The 20,753-nt window shown below is 53.3% G+C and overlaps 1 protein-coding gene across 1 annotated transcript in view; it reads right to left on the reverse strand.

Annotated features, from left to right (window-relative positions):
* Nucleotides 1-619: 619 nt before the first annotated feature.
* Nucleotides 620-20,753, reverse strand: part of LOC109245837 (protoheme IX farnesyltransferase, mitochondrial) — a 138,651-nt gene continuing 118,517 nt past the window's right edge. Inside the window, exons 6-7 of the mRNA XM_053892767.1 lie at nt 17,096-17,328; nt 620-2,580 (exon numbers count right to left, since the gene is read on the reverse strand). Of these exons, the coding sequence (XP_053748742.1) occupies nt 2,174-2,580; nt 17,096-17,328 (640 nt within the window). The 3' untranslated portion in view covers nt 620-2,173. The remainder of the gene's footprint in view (nt 2,581-17,095; nt 17,329-20,753) is intronic.

The raw sequence follows: 20,753 nt of genomic DNA on the forward strand, positions 1-20,753 counted from the left end.
AAACGAGGTGCCCCAGGAGTCCAGGTGAGCGAGTGACATCCTGGCCTGGGGAAAGGGGGTGGTCATGGGAGCTTGAAATCCACGTTCCACACGGGGACATACGGCACCGGGCTTTGGGGAGCTGGTGGGGTCACCTGAGAACAGGGTGCCTTCAGGGCGGTGGGGGACGTGAAGGGAAGTTCTCACATGGAAGATCATTGGAGAGAAGACTGGGTCTGAGCGTTGACAAGCTGTGACTTCATTTACCGCGCAGATAGATGGTGCAGCGGCCACTGACCTTTTCCGAGGAGAACGACAGGTCTGGGAGCCCTGGAGGATAATGTCTGTGGTGCTGGTTTCGTAGGAAGAAGGGAGAGGCTGGGTGTTTCCAAGCTGAAGGTAGGGGAGGGGCGGGCGGGTCACGGCCCTTCTTCTTTTATTACTGATAATCATACTCATTATTGTTTCGGGTGTACAGGTATAAAAAAATCCAACGCGCTTCCTTCCACCACCTTGGGACAGAAATACCGATCGCCCTCCAACCCCTGCTCGCTCATAAAAGCGAGTCGAGTGTTAGCAATTCTGCCAGGCCCCGTGTCAACTCGGTACAAGGCGATCAAATACACGACATCACGCCCACTGCTGTTCTCACCTACTGGTTTATTGCAGCAGGAGAGAATGGAGGCATTTTACAAACCCGAGGGCTGCAACAGGGTGTAGACATTTTTTGCAGACATTCCTATGCCACGTTCCCCACAGTAAAGGACCCGGATACAGCCAGGAGGTAATACGGCACAGAAGTAGAAACGGGGGTCACATGTTCTCGGCAGTCGCTTTAGACAACTTTGAGAACGGGCAGGCTGCAGTGACCATTTAAATGTTGCCTTAAATACTCCCCACAATGAATCCCAGCAGTGCCCCCACAGACCGAGCAAGGAAAACACCCCATTAAGCATCGAGACCTTCAGGCAAGTGGGGTTCGACAGCGGACAAGGACCATGTGTAAAGGACGGACGGATGGAAGGGACCACACGTGCCTGGCTACAGGTTAGCTCGCACAACTCCCAGGACGGACGCATCCCCGCCCAGAGTCGGACCCGAGCTTCTGGCCACCGGATGTACGGACGCTGATTTCTGAGTTCAGAAGATCCCGGGAGAGAATGGTGTTTTCCACTGAAGGGACGCGAACGTGAGCTCTGTGGCTGGCTAGGCCTGCTCACGTTTTTGTTTGCTTGTTTGTTTGTTTGTTTTCCCTTCTCCATCGGCCTTGAGAAGCCGCACAGCAAACCGGCGGCTGATGGGGGACACGAAGGGGTCAGAGCCCGCCGGATGGCTGGTATGAAGTCTAGCGCCACCCTTCCAGAAAGAAAACGCTTCAGACACCTCCTGTATTTTCAAGTGAACTATATAAAGATGCCTTTGATTCCTTGGAGTTTTTGAAATGCTGATACGTAACGGGGGTGGACCAGGGGCTGGCAGTCCCGTCTGGGGTCCCCTAGGCAACCGTTTGGAATTCTCCCTTCGCGATGGGCCGGCAGCACACCCTTCGGGTTCTATTATTGTTTGGGGGAGTATGCGGTTGAGAATATATGTGAGAAAGCTGGACCGGGGGCCCTGGCTCTTTCACGGGGAGGGCCGGCAGGGCGCACTTCCTCCGACGTGGCCCTCCGGGGACCTGAGGACACAGAAACTCCAGACCGAGTACTCCTGATCAACGCGTCTGGTCACCAGGGAGCATTCCGACTGGCGGGCAGGGAGTGTATGTGTATGTGTGTGTGTGTGTGTGTGTGTGTGTGTGTGTGTGTGCGCGCGTGTGTGTGTGTGGCTAGAAAAGACGTGGACCTGTACCTCCCCGCAAAGATGAAAATCAACGGGGAGGGGGCCGTCGGGGGCTAGAGGAAGAAATCTACAAAGACTCTTAAAGAGAAAAATACTCTCTCTGTATTATTAATCACCTGAGCCAACCCATTTCTCATTTGGGGCGCATCTTGGATGCTACCATTAAAAAAAACGTCGCGTGATCACGGAGCATCAAATCATTTTACAATCTCCTGCTAAACCGGGCAATTTCCCTTTTCCGCTTCTAGAATTGACAAAATATTCTGGTCTCACCGCAAAGGACAAAAAAAAAAAAAAAAAAAAAAGTGCGTCTCCCTGTACGTTTTTTTTTGTTTCCCCACGCGCCCATGTGGGGTCAACCCCGAGGCTCCCCCCCGGCACAGGTCGCCCCTGGCGGCCGCTTGCAGGTGAGCATGAGCAGCAGAAACAGGGGCAGGTGCCAGAGGCTGCAGAAGAACAGCTTCCGGGAGCTCTTCCGGTCCGCGTCGACGTAGAACCGGAAGCCGAGGTAGGAAATATACAGGTTGATGGGGAGGGAGATGGCGGGGAAGGTCCACGTGGTGACGTCCAGGACGGGGGCGGCGGCGGACAGTCCGATCAAGGCCAGGCAGTGGCGCAGGGCGACGCGCCGGCACAGGGCCGGGTGGGTGACCGACATCATGCAGTAGCCGCCGCGGGAGTAGTCTTCACGGAGGCCCCAGCTCAGGGCGTTGAAGTGGGGGAACTGCCAGGAGTAGAGGATCCCTCCCAGGAGAAACGCTCCTGTGTGCGGGTTGAGGGGAAAAGGGGAAGCAAGACACGCTGTCATCAGAGGCTTACAAAGGCATCGATCGCTGCCTCTCGCCCGCAAAGCCCTTCTGGCCCCGAGGTGGCCCCTCCGGATGTCACCCGGATCTCAGAGTCTCTGCCCGTCCCTGTTCTCGCCTCCACCTTGTCCAGGCCTGGCATCGGGGGACAAGCCCAGGGAAGGGGGTCTCCAAGATCCCCACCCCCACCCCCACCGCGGGGCACTGGGCATCTGTGGCTCCCGTCCACCCAGCGCCCACCGTGCGTCCCAGCATCGCGACAACCAGAGGCCCCCTACACCGGTGGGACCTCTGCGCAGGGGGCTTGGGGGAGGCGGAGGCGGTCTCCTCGAGGAGGCCCCTCCCCAGGGTGCCTGGCGGCTCCCTGCTCGCAGTGACGGAGCTGAACGTAGCCCCAGCCCCCGCGCTGAGCATCCTGGCTTTTGTCCCTGTCCTGGCTGCGTCACTGAGCACAGCCAGGGCTCCCAGGGCAGTGTCTGGCACATTCCACGGGCCGGCGCCATGTGACAGGCAGGAGGTACGAAGACGGCATGTGTCAAATAGATGGAGTGACATAAAGGAACACGGTCCCCTGAGCAGAACGGGAGCCTGTGTGTGGCTCGGCAGCTTTTCAACGAGGACGTATTAGTATCGCGAGCACCATTTAGCCCCTTTGTCTGGAACAGGGCCTCCCCTCCCCCACAGCGGTGGGATGAAGGCCGCCGCTCACCGGGCACCTATGGGGTGACGGAGCCTTTCACACAGTTTACCTCATTTAATCCTGACATAGGATGTTAGGTAGGGTTCATGCCCCTTAGCGAACCATCACAGATCAGATGGTGTTAGGTTCTACAAAAGGAGGTGACAGGAGGAAGCAGAACGAGCCCGTGTGCTGTGAAGACGGCCCCCACGAGTCAGGCAGCCCACCCCCGCGCAGGCGACTCACTGTTCACTTACTCCCGCAGAAAGTGCTAACTGAGCGCCTACTAAGTGGCGAGCACCGTGCCGGGCGCTGGGGAGCACAAATCCACCCCTCCGGAAGGCGGCTCGCCATCGAGGCATTCATCAAGAGCCACACTACTGAGTCTGCGTCGCCACCCCACTGCGGTGCGGAAGTCTGTGCGACGAGGACACAGAACGAGACCCAGCGGAGGCAGGCAGAGAAGGCCTCTCAGAGGAGGGGGTGTCTGGGCTGAGTTCTGCGGGACAGGTGACCTAGTCCCGTGAGGGCTGGCGGAGGAAGAAGTGGTCACGAAGGGGCTGGAAGGCGCACGGTGTAGACGAGGTATTACAAGGAGACGAGAACACACGTTAGGATTCACGGAGCTGTCTATCGAAAGGAAAAGAGGTCAGTTGGACTGTACGATAATTGAAAAAACGTATCAAAATCAGAAAAGGGAAGCTAGTGTGGCTGGAGGGACAGGCAGGACGCGCCACCCCCAACTCAGCGGGGTGTGCCTTCCAAGCACTGGCTTGATCCCCAAAGCAACAGAAAGCCATGGAGACAGGGGAACATGTTTCAGCGTGTGTGTGTGTGTGTGTGTGTGTGTGTGTGTGTGTGAGCACCTGTGCGTGTGCGGGGGGCGTGAGGAAAGGGCATCAGTGTCACTTGGCCAATTTGAGAGAGAACACGCTGGCGGGGCCCAGAGCAGGCACGGAAGGTTCCATCAGGGGCTGAGGAAATGAGAGGGGACGGGTGTTGCGGTCAAGGTGGTGACAGTGGGAGGAAAGAGGGACTTGAGAGGGTTTTAGGAGGCCAAGTGGCAGGCAGTGAGTGTAGAGTAAATAAGGAGGGGAAGGAGAGGGCACCCCCTCGGTTTAGGGGCCCACGGAGACGCCAGCCATTCTATGAGGTGAAGAACGGGGAAGGCTCAGAGAACAGCGCAGGAGCGTGACCTGGGATGTGTTCACCCTGACATGCCTCTGGGACACCCAGATGGCAACCAGGCAGTCGTGAAGAGGGGCCTGAGCTAGGATACGTCTCTGGGCGCTACTCACACCTGCATCTACCACTGGCTCAACCCCGGCGTGCTGTCATTCATCGTTTCTGCTTCCCGCTTGAATGCAAAATTCCTTAAGGGAATGGCCATTTGCCTTTTCCGTCGCCTCTCGGGAGCAGAATACAGAAAGCGCTGGATGCCGCTGCAGTGGAGGGTCCTCAGAGGCATCAGTGGGAGCCCACGTGTACAAAGAAAGGCTTTCCTAAAAGCCACCCGGGACCGGTGCGTTTCGGCACCGATCCGTGAGCCCACGGGGCAAACCACCCTCGGTGCCTTGTTCCCCACACCGAAGTGCCCCCCTGGGGGTCCCCCGCTGAGAGAGCCGAGGGCTCGCTCACCCACTCACTGTGTCACCCGCCCTGGCCGGCAGCATCCCGCCCAGAGAGGCTGAAGTTCTGTCACCACAGTCCTATTTCAGGTAATGAGGATCTACTGAGCGCCCTCCACCTGCCCCCCGTCTGTGGGAATTTCAGAGAAGGGGAGGGTGGATACTACCGCTGAAACACAACCCAGCAGGAGAGAAGGCGGTTTAAATAATTCAGCATCATTGAGAAACCCAGGCTGGGGCTCTAAGGTCCTGAAGGGCCCCTGGTGTGCACATGCCAAAGAGGATCAGAAGGAATGAGCCCTTCTTTTAATCTCTTATCTGTATTCCTCAACAGCGTGGGCTGCAGAGGGACAAAGGCGGCGGGCTTTCCCGTCCCCTAAAAGACAGAGTGGTGATTTTTTTTTTTACTCCTATTGTTCTGGGCAGAAACTCGCCCATTTCTGCACTGAGTGTTATCGGACGGTTGCAGCACCTCGAGGAAAGCTGGTGCGGGTGCAGACCGCAGGGCAAGGGGACCTGCTCTCGGACCCTGTCACAGTTCCTCGTGGGCTCCGTCAGTCAGTCAGTTCCCCTCCGACCTTCAAATATAAGGAAGCAACGGAGACTTGATGGGAGCGTCCCCATTCCAGCTGCCAAATCCCTCAAATCATCCCCTTTAACCTTCTCTACAAATAACATGATGCATGTATGGCAGTTCAGGTAAACACGCTCCCATTTTCACGCTAACAATGGAAGCGGCCACTACGCGTGGAATCCACTCACTCGGTGACCAGATGGCGGGCGTCCACCGCAGGCCAGGCGCCATTCCAGATGCAAGGCCAAGCCCTGCTCCAAGTCCGGAGGGAGGGCCAGACATAAACCCGTGTGACAGTGATGGGCGCTATTCACAGTCAGAACAGGGGGGTCACGCTGGGGGCAACTGGACACCGACGGCTCAGGGACGGCCTTCCCAAAGGCGACATCCGCGGCAAGGCCCAACTAAGTGGAAGGTGCACCGCATCGGGTCCTGCCAAGGGTCGCTTTGGGTAGGTTTCTGGCACGGTGTGGAGGCCGCAGCCAGAGGCAAGGAGCTGAAGCACGGGGCTGGGCCACGCGGGCACCTGCAGACCGGGTCAGGTGTCATGGGGGGGATGGGGGTGGCAGACACCAATCCTTGTGCCCGGGTGGGGACGCTGGGACACACCCTGGACAGTGCGCTCATGGTGGATGCGTGAAGCGCTCGACTCCCGGCCATCTGAAGTCTGAGGTGCCTCCAAGCCATTCCAGTTAAATGCTCCGGGGCTGTCACACGCCAGGCACTGGGGGGAGGAATTCTCTCTCTCTCTCTCTCTCTCACGCTCACGACAACCTCTTGCAGATGAAAAGATTCGTGAACGTGCCCCACCCAGGGGTCTTCAGCATGACTGGCACCTCCTTTTATTTATTTATGTAAAGTTTTAATTTATTTATTTTGGGGGGTGGAGGGGCAGAGAGGGAGGGAGACAGAGAATCCCAAGCAGGCTCTGAGCGGCCAGCGCAGAGCCAGACGCGGGGGCTCGAACCCACCAACTGTGAGATCGCGAACCGGAGCCAACACCGGAAGTCGGACGCTTAACCGACCGGGTCACCCAGGTGCCCCAAGCAGCACCTTCTGTTAGACAGCTGCTGCCCCTACAGGGGACATACAAGGACTGCTAGGGGGTGGCTGCGGGGTGCCAATGTAAAGGCTGACACTGCAGAACAGGCAGCGGGTTTGCTGGAAGGAAAAAGGGCATTTGCTGGTTTCTTAGGGGGTGCCGGGACCTTAAAAAAAAGTTTGCTTCCATTAGAGACAGATGATATTGGCCTTGACCGGGAGTATCCCTGGGGAACTGGAAAGGACAGAAGGGAAGGCTGGATGCCTCCTCTGTGTGGTGATGGAAAGGCAGATCATAAAGGAACCAGTAAAGAGGGGGTGCTGGTGGCTCCTCAGGGACTTGGGGACCCTGTGAGGTCCTGGCCATCACGTACGTGGAGTAGCCCACCCCGGCTCAGCCCGGGACGGGGCTCACCCCCAAAGGGTCTGAGCAGATTACAGGCCGCAGTGAGGACAGCCGGGCACAGGGGGAAGCGGACAAGGCTGAGACGCTGAGAAGGGAAAGCAGCGGTGACGGTGACGGAGAACGGAGAACGGGGCGGGGGAATCGGGGAAATCCTAGCTGTTCTGCTGAGGAGCTGCCTCAGCCAGGAAACCAGACTGGAAAGGGTTAAGATGGTCAGGGCCCCGGTGTGGGCTCCTGCCTCTCTCAAAAGCCCTCTCTTTTTTTGTGTGCCCACTGGAGTATTCTGTTTTGCTCAATATGCATTTTCGGTTATGCTTCTGCTTAAAATAACATAATTAAAAAAATCATTTTCATAAGAGAGTAGCATGCTGCTTTTCTGTGCGAGAGGAAATTGGGTGTGGGTTTGGCTCATGTCACAAATGAAAGAGCTTTAGAAATCACAGCTTAGCCTTAATGGATCATAATCAGAAAACCACCACCCCCACACGCTTCTACTCGATGGGCTGTGTGCAACTGCCTCTCCTCGTAGGAAAGATGTAAAACAAATTGCTCTCTTCATCAAGATAAGGTGACCCCGGAGCAGGAAGGCTTGGATTAGTTCTGGGGCTGTGGTGGAGCCCACCTTCCTTGTGGGGTAAACACGGGAGCGCTCCGTTTACTGACTCAAAGGCCTCACCTCAGTGCCACCCACCCCCAGAGCCATCTGTTTGTACTGGGCCTATCTTCTGGGACACCGGAAATTTGCAGCGGGCCGCTGCGGGACGGGCGTGGTCCGTTCTCCAGGCCCCTCTTCCAGAGCCTGGCCGCGGAGGGGGACGGCACAAAGGGGGAGTGCTGCCTCTGGGGGTCACCTTAGGTGGAGTGCTTGTGGGCAACGCACAGGAGGAAGGCCCATGTCAGCCTCGGAGAGATCAGGGAAGGCTTCCTGGAAGAAGTGAGTTGCAAACTGGGATCAGAGGATGGTCTCTGAGTTCCGATCCACTCACACAAGCCACGCCTTTTCTGCTTCTTTCAGATGTGTTTTCTCAGTTTCCTGCCCCACTCTGTAGAGTCTTTGAAGCAAATATTTGTTGGTCTATGAATGCATAAAATACTGAAAATCTAGGATCTGGGTGGTGTATCTGTGGGTATGGTTCTCTGGAGGGCAGCAACTTCCTGGGATCACGACACCACAATCCCAGCTCAAAGGCAACTCGACAGAACGTCCAGGTGTCCAGGACATTACTTATTTTCCTCCATATACAGAAAATGGGAGAACAGCACATACATCGGGCAGGCCGTGTACGTGTGCAAAGGGCCGGAGAGAAGCCTTATCTCGTGGCACCCTGCTCTGACTGGGGGGCATATTAATATATTAATAGCAGGTGGGGCAAGGCTAGCTAATGTCTTCCTAGTGACCCTTTGCAAATACAGTAAAACCTTGGTTTGCAAGCCTAATTCATTCCGGAAACATGATTGTAATCCAAAACACTCGTGTATCAAAGCGAATTTCAAAACCACTGGCTCTGTTTGTGATCACGCGACATTCGGCGTCATGAACCACTGGCGTTGCAAGGCATCACTCTTTGATCAAGTTAAAACTTATTGCAAATGTTTGCTCGTCCTGTAGAACGCTCGCAGAACAAGCTACTCGTGACCCAAGGTTTTGCTGCACATGCATTTTAAAACCCTCTCAAAACACCTGCATACCAACTGAGGGGGACCTCACTCATTGTCCCCTCTGCTCGGGCTCGAGAAACAGCCTTGTCCACGGCACACGTCCATCATCTTGTTGGCAAACAAAGCCAAGGCGATCGTGGCCGAATGGTTTCCCAAGAGGTGGGAGACAAAAATCTTCAAGTTGGAGCTCTGAGTCCCTGAGCGCTCTTCGGAAACAAAATTCCTTTTGGGATGGAGTTTGATGGTTTCAGCTTGCTTTCTGGGCTGCCCGGTGGGCCCACATTCATCCCCTTCCCACCTCCACCCACACCCATTCACTGTCATTCACCGCCCAGCCAGGGCCTCGAAAAGGACAAAGAAACAGCTCCCGTGAACCCCCTGTGCTGGGTTTGGGAGGTCTTCCTTCCTCGGTACAACAGGCTCCCTCTCACCTTGGCCCTTGGCAGGCAGTCTGTTCCACGACTGGTTGTGTTTGTGCTTTCAGGGTTACGTGGTGATGTAAACTGGGGGCGAGCTAGGGGGAGGAGAGCCAAACCCAAAGCTTCATGGGCACAGATTCCGAAGCCTTTCTTTTGAGGGCTGACACAAAGGGGCCTGTGAAACAGGTCGGCTTCCACAGTGTAAGCCACTGTGCACCCACCGGGCACCGTGTCAACCAGAGGCTGCCCTTCCAAAGCCATTTTGTTCATCTCCCTCAGGAAGGCACTGGCCCTGCCCCTGAATAGCTGTGACCGTGATCAACTGGTCAACCCAGCACAACTGATCTTGAGACTCGACTTCCCTGGCTGTACCAATTGGCTGGCCTCCAATTAGACCGTCCATCTTGGGTCTAGCAACATATTTCTAGTACGTTCTTTCTCAGCCTTTTGCGTTTTCTATCTTTGAAGAGAATAGGGCTCTGATATTGTTTGGTTTGCTAATATTCCCATGAAGACGTTCCTTGTTCACCCTGTCTTTAAAAATATCGTTTGTCGGGGTGCCTGGGGGGCTCAGTCGGTTAAGCGTCCGACTTCAGCTCAGGTCACGATCTCGCAGTTCGCGAGTTCGAGCCCCAAGTCGGGCTCTGTGCTGACAGCGTGGAGCCTGGAGCCTGCTTCGGATTCTGTGTCTCCCTCTCTCTCTACCCCTCTCTCACTCACGCTCTGTCTCTCTCTCTCTCTCTCCCCCTCTCAAAAATAAATAAACAATAAAAAAATTAAAAATATCATTTGTCTTGGGGCGCCTGAGTGGCTCAGTCAGTTGAGCATCTGACTCCTGACTTCAACTCGGGTCATGATCTCCCGCTTCGTGAGTTTAAGCCCAGCATCTGGCTCTGCACTGATAGTGTGGAGCCTGCTTGGAATTCTCTTTCCCTGTCTCTCTCTCTGCCCCTCCCCTCCCCTCTCCCTCTCTTTCTCTCAAAATAAATAGAAATAAACTTAAAAAAATAAACTTAAAAAAAATCATTTGTTAATGCAACCTCTGAGACTAGTTATGGAAAAACCTCACACCAGATGAACACAGACACTCATTTTCAAGTTTGATTTCAGACCAGGACGTTCCAGGACATCTCTTGAAGTGTTTGGGTTCGGCAGTGCCAGGTACTTAATACGCCCTCAATAAATATTTGTTGAATGAGTGAGGGAATAAATTCCCCCCTTTCCTAGTCTATTTTCTCATCCTGAAATAAAGGAGGTACATAAAGTGAAACAGTATTTAACATTTTGTAGTTTACCAGCTGAGGCTAAAAAAAAAAAAACCCGCAATCTCTTTTTTTTTGTTACTAAAACCATCCATCTGCCAAATGTCACCTCCTGATAAGAGCCTCAGCGGCTGAGTCCTCATTTGTAACTGAATGTTGGCTGACATAATTAATGTTTACCACACAACAACATTTGAATTACAAACCAAAGGCAATTTACACATCAACTCTATGCAGAGCAGAGCGGGTCACCCTGGCCCGGTACACCGAAGTTCCGAAGTCCCAAGACCCGGGATTTAGTCACATTTGGGAAAACAGAATCTGAGCCTTTCTAAGAAATGGCAGAGACGGGGAGGGAGAGGTGGCTTTGGCAAGGAGGAGGGGAAGGTACTTTAGAGGCCTGGAAGATAAACTAAGTCGTCCCTGGAGGTAAACACAGTGGAGGGGCCTAATGCGTGTGGCTCCAGGCCCGCTGGGAGGGGGCTGTCTGCTGAGGGCACTTATCTGCAGCGCCATCTCCGCCCCCCCCCCCAAGCGCACCCCTTCACTGGGGTCCCCGAGCAGGTCACTTCTCTCACTACCTTCCTGCCACACCCGGGGCCACAAAGCGGCCCTCTCCTTTGGCCTTCCGGAATTTTTGCGGTAAGCAATTTTAATGCGTTTTAATAGCAGTTAAGGTAAAAAAAAAAAATAAATAAATAAATAAATACATGAATAAGAAAAGGCAAAGTAATTAGGTAGGGAGACAAGGCGTAACCCCAAATCTCAGAGGGGACACGGTCGCAGGTAAAAACCCCATTACGATGCCGACCTTTGCTGAGATCAACAGGGCTTTCGAAGCTAGCAGTTTCCAGCCGGAAATGTCTCAGCCATGAAACAGCAAATATCAAGAACTAACACTGCCTTAGCGTTCCCCATTTCCACACACTGATCTGTCCAACTCCCCCGTCACCCCGCGTCCCGCTACGCCTCGCCAGGTGCTGGGTTAGCCAAGGGGCAGGCCAGACCCACACGCTTTGCACACACAACACCACCGGGGCATCCGAAACAACGAGAAAAATTCCATTTTCTCTGATAAAAACAACAACAACAACAACAACAACAACAACAACAACAACAACAAGAAAGCGGTTGGGGGGGGGGGGAAGACCAGAATCCCATGTGATGTCCTCAGGTTTATTTCAGGTTTTCGGTCTTGGCTGGAGGAGGGACGGCAGGTTGATCTCTTGGGCGCTCAGGACCTCTGGAGGTCTTAATTGGCCCCGTAGCCACTACAGGAACCACAAAAAGATGTAGACGCTGGGAAGGGGGGAAAGGACTTTGGAACACTGACATGTCCTCAGTCCACAAGCCGTCTGGGATGCGAATCGTGTTTTGTGCAACAGCTCCTTATTTTATCTTTCTTCTCAACTAGACAGGTCCTGAGGCCGTAGAAATTCCCACCACCCCTCCCCCTTCCGGGGCCTGCCTGCCTCCTTCTGGGGCCCAGGAAGGGGCCTCTAGGGAGGTTCACGTGGTCAGGGGGACTGAGGGACCCCGATGTTCGTGCTGGGTCTTTGAGGTCCTGCTGGAGGAGCCGGGGAAAGGACCAAGGAACGGAATCTGTCCAGTGGACTCTGCCTCCCTGCAAACACGGCCCCGGCATCCACACCCCCCGGCAGGCTGGCAGGTGTCACAACATGTCACAAGGAGGATGACCGGCTTGAGGCTTCACTAAATACTTGCAGGGTGAAATGTGACTAGGGAAGGGTGGAGGCCAGGCTTGGGACAGTAGAGACCCCCACCAGAGAGGCGCAGGGGTGGGGGGACGGAAGGGCACGCAGGCTTGGGAGGAGGACGGGCGGGCTCGGCAATGCGCTGCCTTCCAGTACCACGGGAGAACGCACCTGTGGCATGGGCAAATAATCCTGAACTTGGGGCCCTTGCCCCTCTCCTGCTTAACCTACAAGGGCCTTGACTGCCTTTCAATACAGTCCCCGTCAGGCAGCTCATCTCAGATCACGGCCCCTGCCCCACGCTGTCCAGCTTCAGCTCCCGTGCCTACAAATTCCTGTGCACGCTCTTCCCTCTCCTTGAAAAGCCCTTCCCTCTTTGAGAGAGCGGTCTCGTCCTCACTCAGAAGGTCCTCTGCTCCAAAGCCCTCTTGGGCCCGTCTGGGGAGGTTAGGAGAACGCACAGCCCTCCGAAGACCTCTTTCTTGCTCAAGCTCTGACAGCTCAGTCAGTTATTTGACACCTGCCCCCTCTCCCTGAAGATGCTGAGACACGCTTTCCGTGAAGACGAGGCCTGCCTGGGTTTTAGGGATTTTTGTATCCCTCGGTGCCCAGCGCACAGTAGGTCCTCACAGACACCTGCCCCAGGAAGAAAGCCGATCAGCGGAGTGGGTGGTCTCCCAGACCCTCTTACATCTTCCTCCCCTCCGGCCTCCCCTTCCTTCCTGTCCCTGCGGTTCAGTGGACTACATCAAAGACTTCTCCAACCTGATCTCTCTTTGGAGGTCCAAAGACAAAATGATTTGGAGATACTGCAGGAGGGAAACGTTTGGGGCCACTTTTCTCCCAGCAGGGCTGTTTCAAGCAAACGTGTCCCGTAAGAGAAGAACCCGGATGGGAGACACAACCTCCGCGGGTGATACGGACGACACCCTGAGTGCAGCTCCAATAATGCCATCTGCCCCCACCCTTTGCCCATGTCCGTAGGAATTTCTGAGGTATTCTGACAGCCAGAGCTCTCTCTCTGGTTCTGCCTTTTCAGACTAGTGGCTCAGAAAGCGGTCCCTAGAGCAGGGGCACTGGCATCACTAGGCAGTGCAAATTCTCAGGCCCTACACCAGACCTACTGAACCAGAAACTACAGGGGCAGGGCCCAGGAATCTGGGTTTTATTTAGCGAGCCTGCCTGGTGATTCTGATGCACATTCAAATTTGAGAAGCACTGTTTTAGACTCTGGTGAGACCACAGGTGCAGTCGCCCATGATGCCCTGGTATTCAAAGCACAAACTCACCAGGAAGATGGAACACAGGTTCACAAGGACATCGATGTGTCCCCGTAGGCAGAACCGACTAAATGCGCTTTTGCAAGGATGGAAATGCTCAGTGCCATCAATATGGCAGCTACTGCCTCGTGTGGCTGCGAGCATTTGAAATAGGGCTACGGGGACTTAAGAACTGAAGGTTTAAATTGATTTAGTTTAAGCTTAGAGTTAAACAGCCACACGTGGCTAGTGGATACTGTTCTAGAAGGTGACAAGACTGTATATATAGTCACATTCAACCTAGTGGCTAAAATCCCAGCAATAGAAATGTTGAAACTACATTCTTGCAGACTCTGCCTTGTTTCTTTTCTTTTTAATGTTTATTTATTCTTGAGAGAGAGAGACACACACACACACAGAATTGGAAGCAGGCTCCAGGCTCCCAGCTGTCAGCACAGAGCCCGACGCGGGGCTTGAACTCACGAGCAGTGAGATCGTGACCTGATGAGCCCAAGTCAGACGATTAACCCACTGAGCCACCCAGGTGCCCCGTGACTCTGCCTTATTTCTTTGACTACTTCCGGCTAAATTTACCGTCCCTTGCACATGGCTGAGGCCCAATAAATATTTGGCAATTGACCCAGGGTTAACCTAGTGTTGTCTGTAAAATGGAAGCTACTGATTGATTGACTGATTCATTCATTCATTCATTTGACGTAATCAAAGATTTGCTGTTGATGTCAAGTTTGCTCTATCAAATTCATGTTTCAAAACTTTTCTGGAAGCAGTTGAAGGCATCACGTAAAGTAACCTTCTTTCCGTAAATCTGACAAGACGTTAGGTATACGACTGGACCTGTGGGCGAATCAGAACTCTGGGGGCAGTAAACCATGTTGTGGTTGTGCGCCCCACAATGCGTTTTCAGGATTTGAAGAGAAAGAACATAATACAAGGCAACTGCTAGACGAACTTCTCCTTGTGGTGACACAAATCTGTTTCGGGCTGCACTGCTTTATGCCAGGGGTCCGTTCAGGCAGTGATGGGTCTCTTTTCGCGAGATAAGCATGCATTTTTGCCCTGCGACCTAAAACAAAGTATAGCCTGGCCCTTTGCTCTGTCTCACTAATGAATTTATATACGCGATTAAATGTGGATTACGGAAAGACGTGTTTTAAAAACGTTTTTTTAAAAAAATTTATTTTAAATATGACTATTGGCAGTTCAGCTAAATCCATACTGTCCCTGAACAAATCCAGGCTCCTAGCCGAATGCGCACTCTAAGTGGGAAGATTGTTGCAAAGTTCTTTCTCTCTCTGGCCTCTGGGGATGCAACTCCAGAGAACATTGAGGCCCAAAGTCCTCTGAAGGAAACCGCCTGGGAGTACAACAAAAGCCGCTAGCAAGAATCTGGGTGACCAACAGACGACAGAAGCGACCAAGTTCTGCACCGCCGTGGACTGCCCTGTCCCCATCGACCTCCAGGGGTTATCTGTCCCTGTAGATAGTAATACTTAACCCCGACCGTGGCTCTGTCTGGGATTCCCCAGAGAGAAAAGGTAGTTTTGGGGGCCTTGTTCCTTTTTTTTTTTTAACTTATTTTAAGTTTATTTATTTATTTTGAGAGAGAGAGGTAAGGAGGGGCAGGGAGAGAGACGGAGAGAGAGAATCCCAAGCAGGCTCCACACTGTTAGCACAGAGCCCGACACGGGGCTCGAACTCACGAACTGTGAGATCGTGACCTGAGCCGAAATCAAGAGTCGGACGCTCAACCGACTGAGCCACCCAGGTGCCCCCTGGGGGCCCTGTTCCTTTAGGCTGGGTGTGAGGAACCCATGTAAGATCCTGGCACTCTGGAAGGGTGTGGGGCTGTCTCCTTCAGGCAGGCAGGTGACTTGGAGCACAGTGCTGCAGAGTGGGGGTCTCTTTCAAGGGCCCCAACTCAAATGTCTGGGCGATCACTAGAAAGGTTCGGAGGGGTACAGGAGGAGAGAGGAGAGTGGGGTGAGGGGAGATGGAAGGTTCCAGGCAGGGTCAAGACTGGGGCTCCAGGCAGAACTAGGAGGGGGACTCTGACCAGGAATTTGGTGGTAAGCAGGTGTGTTCTCTAAATATAAACTGCAAACGAGGGGGAAAATTCAGACACCATCTAGTCTGGAGATGTCGGACCCATGCTTCCCTCCGTCCCCACCTTTGCTCAAGATGGCCATCCCTAACACCGGACCCAAGGCCAGGCGCTCTGTCCACCAAGCCCAGAGGTAAGCTCACTGTGGGCAGAACAACAGCCAGGTAACAATTACGAATTGCTCAGAGTTGCCAGACCGATAAAAATCTCATGATTTTTGAGATTATCTGCATGAATCCATCTACTGTACAAATGAGGAATACTTACCAAGAACTCACTTAATCCTCACGACAACTCCGTGAGAAGGGACCACGGGGGAGACTGAGGAGACGGTAGCATAAAGAAGTCTAGAACGTTCATGTCAAGTCTAGAACTAGCCACCTGGGTGGTTCAGTCGGTTAAGCATCCAACTTCGGCTCAGGTCACGATCTCACGGTTTGTGGGTTCGAGCCCCACGTCGGGTTCTGTGCTGACAGCTCGGAGCCTGGAGCCTGCTTCCGATTCCGTGTCTCCCTCTCTCTCTATGTCCCTCCCCTGCTAGTACTGTCTCTCTCTGTCAAAAATAAACATTAAAAAAAAAAAGTCTAGAACGTTCCAAAGGGCACCCCTGCTCTGGAGCACTCACTCCTCACCACTGTGCTGCCATCCCTCCCACACGGATGAGATTCCGGTCTGGGGTTTATCACTGAGCAAATGAGCAGGAACGTTCTAGAATATCTTATGTGTAGACGCATGGAACGCCAACATTTACAGGATATTAAAACTGTGCTAAGAGACAATCACGCTAAAGGTGTAACCGCCTTTGTAATCTTGCCAAGTCAGAGTGTAAGGGCTTTTATGAAAAGTTTCAGAAATGTGGCTTACAGGGCAAACGTTTATGGTCAACTGCCTTTTGATCTCTCATGTGAAAAATATGTACTTACGTCTCTTGCAGGAAACCTCACCACTTCCTTCCTAAGTGTTGGTCAGAAATGCTAATTACCTGGCTAATTAGACTGTGAAACTTCCCTTCCAGATGGTAAAAAGGAGCTATTTGCACCCCACAAATTTCGTTGTGACTTGCCACCAAAAAAAAAAAAAAAGTAGATGGATTTCAATGGTTTTATTGTAGACACTGTGAACAACTTGAGCAAATCATATAAAAGTAAACGAGAAACTGATGAAAAGGGTCTGCTCCTTCACAAAGGGGTGGGGAATCACCTGGTTCTGTGGGGAAAAGCTCATGCCCGGGCAGGGGAGCGTCCGGATGGGCAGGAGAGCCCGGAGACCGAGTCCCGGACACCCGCTCCGCCATGCGGGACGTCCCCCAGGACTGATCAGCCCTAACGGGGCTCGTGGCTTTTAGGTGCTTGCTTTCCACTCTACCCGTTGTCACAGCACTGCTTGTTTTTGTGGGTTTTTTTTTTTTTTTCCCCCCTAGGCATTCCCTGCCCGGCCCGGGAAAGCACACGTCCCCCTGGAAAGCCCGACGACACGGCCTCCCTTTCGCCCTGCGTTCACGTGACCGCAGGAATGAGTACGGGCTAGAGCGGACTCAGGAGAGCGAGAGCTGCAGTTCCGGGAAGGACACGCCTCGGACCGGCAGCTGCCGAGGTCTGCGCACAAGAGCCACCCGCCTAGGGCCGGGCCCTGGCGCCCACCCCCCCCCTGCCGCGGGCCCGCGGGCCGAAGCCGAGACCCCCGCAACCCGGCACGCGAGATACTCACCGGCGTCCAGGCTGCCGGTCGCTGCCGTCCAGCCCATGACAGGCGGGATGGCCCCAACGACGGCTCCGACCCACGTGTTGGCGATGCTGATCTTCTTCAGCGGGGTATAGCAACAGGTGTACAGGAAGATGTTGAAGACCCCCAGGGCTCCCGTGAGGGGGTTCACCCCCCAGGTCAGGAGGGCGACGCCTGGAACGGCACAGCACGTGGCAAAGGACACAGCTAGCAACGGGCTGAAAAAGAGCAGCGGGCACAGAGGAGTCACTTTCCAGTCCCGCGGGCCACGCTGCCCGCACTCGGCGTGGACCACCTACCTACGTGGCGTGGCGACCCGGGAGGCAGGCTGCTGTGCCTTCTTCCCGGTTACGGGGCACCGGAACCCGAAAGGCGGAGGGACCGTGCCTGCAGGAGTTCTGGCTGCCCCCTCTGACATCTGCCGGCCGGGGCTGAAGTTCGAGTCCAGGTGAGAGAGCCCTGGATTCGTTCTGTCCCTTCCCGGCCGTGGGAGGCGGGAGCGTCCCTCTGCTCACCTGCGCGGCCGGGACGGTTCTCTGCTCTCGCTCACAGGCTGGAGTGAGGGCCGAGGCAGACACTGCCTGCTTGGCACAGGGTTCTGCTTTGCAGTTAGTGCCAAGTAGGTGACGGCCATAGAAAAACCACCCGGAACGCGGGTACCGGTAATGTTTGGGCAAGAGCTGGCATCTCAACCCTGCCCGTGTATTTATAGTTTAAACACATTACCCCATTAGCAGTAACGGATAATGACAGTATGTCTGAGTGTATCTATCTGTGATAAATTACAGGCTTGGCAGGGGACCGGCTTGGGGCCCACGGCCACACACCAGGGGGCTGCCCCACACGGATAGCTCACTTTCGGTGCCACAGCTGGTTTCAGAGCCACGGCATCTCCGGAGGACCCTCACCATGTTGGTAGGTGCAGTGAACAGGGTCAAATACAACTCTCCACCAGCCGGGACGATCCTACGCCTGATTCTCACCAGAGCCCACTTTTTTTTTTTTTTTTAAGTTTATTTATTTATTTTGAGAGAGACAGAGACAGCATGGGTTGGGGAGGGAAGGAGAGAGAAATCCCAAGCAGGCTCCGCGCTGTCAGCGCAGAGCCTGATGCAGGGGCTCGAATCCACGAACCGTGAGATCATGACCTGAGCCGAAGTCAGGCACTTAACCGACTGAGCCATCCAGGCGCCCCTTGCCAGAGCCCACTTTCTAAGGTGGACTTTACATGGGATCTTGTGAGAGAGATGGGGAGAGACAGAGAGAGAGAGAAAGAGAGAGAGAGAGAGAGAAAGACAGAGAGAGAGAGAGAGAGAGAGAGAGAGAGAGAGAGAGAGAATCTCAAGCAGACTCTCCACTGTGAGCCCGGAGCCTGACGCAGGGCTTGATCTCATGAACGGTGAGACATGACCTGAGCCAAAATCAAGAGTCAGACGCTTAACCGACTAAGCCACCCAGGCACCCCTATATTTCAGTCTATGTTACTAATTTCCCTGTGCTGTTCAGAATTCTTTTGTAACATCATCACTAATAGGTACATAGTGGCCTATTCTGTGGATTCAACACAATTAATTCAGTCAATATAGCCTTTCTGGATATTTTGTATTTTTCCTTTTAAATCAGAAGTAACAGCATATATATCTTACAGACTGTTGTTCATAGTTCTGACTAGGATGCATCCGGAGGATAAATTCCCAGACGTGAGACTGCAAGGCCAGCTGACATGCACGTTTGTAGGGATTTGACTTGTACCACCAGTCTACGCCCCAGAGGGTTTAGGCTCTTTTACACTCCTATCAGCAGTACATGAGAAAGCCTATTATTTCTAGAACCTGTATCAACACTGGGTATGGCATTAAACACAAACCAAAAATTAACAACGTAAAAACATGTTTATTGAGACAGCATTATCCCCATTTCACAGAAGAGAAACTGAGGCTCAGATGGCCCTTGAACAATGAGAGGAACGGGGTGCCGACCGCAATGCACAGTTGAAACATCCACGTGTTAACTTCTGACTCGCCCAAAACTTAACTACTGATAGAACCACGAGAGATCCCTTTTTACCAAGATACGCAATTTATTGCAGAGACAAACTGCTTATGCAGAGATGATTAGCATCACACATGGCATTTTATTATTACCTTTTAAATTCTTTTTTATGTTTATTTATTTATCTTTGGGAGAGAGAGAGAGAAGACAAAGCTTGAGCAGGGGAGGGGCAGACAGTGAGGGAAAGAGAGAATCCCAAGCAGGGGCTCCATCTCACGAACTCCAAGATCATGACCTGAGCCGAAATCAAGAGCAACCCATTGGATGCTCAACCCATTGACCCACCCAGGCACCCACACATGGCATTTTCTTTTCTTCACGTTTATTTATTTATTTTGAGAGAGAGAGAGAGAGAGAGAGAGAGAGTGAGTGCAAGAGGAAAAAGGGCAGAGAGAGAGAGGGAGAGAGAGGGAGACACAGAATCGGGCTCTGTGCTGACAGCACAGACATGGAGGTCAAACTCAGGAACCGTGAGATCATGACCTGAGCCGAGATCAAGAGTCAGATGCTCAACCGACTGAGCCACCCCAGCGCCCCCGCATGGCATTTTAAATGGGTGCTCCCAAGACTCGAGCTTACAACAGCATCCAGAGGTGGTTATGAAATTGTTACAGCAGCTGATTTTACTGAGTTACGATTTAATACTCCATCTCTAAATGTGTTCATCTTTCTCTCCGCTCAAATGGCACCCTGTGCAGTCTGCAAATGTTTGGGCAAGTTTTGAATACATTTTAACTTTATATAATAGATTTGTGTGTGTTTATGGTAGTATTACGCATCCACGACATACGTTTTTAATTTTTTTTGAAATTTCTAGGCCATGTGGTTTGTGAGTTTTTTCAAATTGTTGCCAACCTCCAACCTTCTTTTCTAATATATTTATTGAGAAAACCCGCACAGTTCCAACCCGTGTCGACCAAGGGTCAGCTGTACCAGTAAAATAACTTGGAAACAGACTTGTACTCGGATTTACTCCTTGGCTCATTGATGCAATCCCACTGGTCTGTGGGGGTGCCCTGCTGTAGTACAACTTCCTGATTCTCTGATTGCTTGGATCTTGCCGAGCCTGGAGGCGGTGGGGGGTGGGGGGGTGGGGGGGTGGGGGCTGGAGTCTTTAGGCTGTTGCCTTCAGCTGGGAGCAGCAGCCTGAGGGTTTAAAAGCTCCTTTGGTTTACCCCCGAGGTAGAAATAGCCTAAGTTCCTCCGGCATTACCTGAGATGAAAACACTGGGGAAGCACTACATTTACATACATACATACAAGGTCGGACCTAGGATATAAGGTGGGGAGCAAGACAGACACGGTCCTTGTCCTGGGGGCGCTTATGCTGAAGTGAGAGTTAAAGAGGCAGGCAATCTGGGGCCACTGTGTGTGGGTGCTGGGGGGCTGGACAGGGGGAGGTTTGTAGGAAGAAGTGCTGGGCGGGCGGGAGAGGGGATAGAAGGGTAGACAGGAGTGATTCAGGCAGCGGGCACAGCACGAGGGGCGGGAGGGGTCAGAGAACACTGGGAGGGAAGGCCACACGGAGACATCGACATCGTGGGAACACTGCCTCTGGGCAGATGCACAGAAGAGGTTTTCTCTGCTTTTT

Source organism: Panthera pardus, unplaced genomic scaffold (assembly GCF_024362965.1).
Source record: "Panthera pardus isolate Hobbes unplaced genomic scaffold, ASM2436296v1 HiC_scaffold_3, whole genome shotgun sequence".
Taxonomy (NCBI): domain Eukaryota; kingdom Metazoa; phylum Chordata; class Mammalia; order Carnivora; family Felidae; genus Panthera; species Panthera pardus.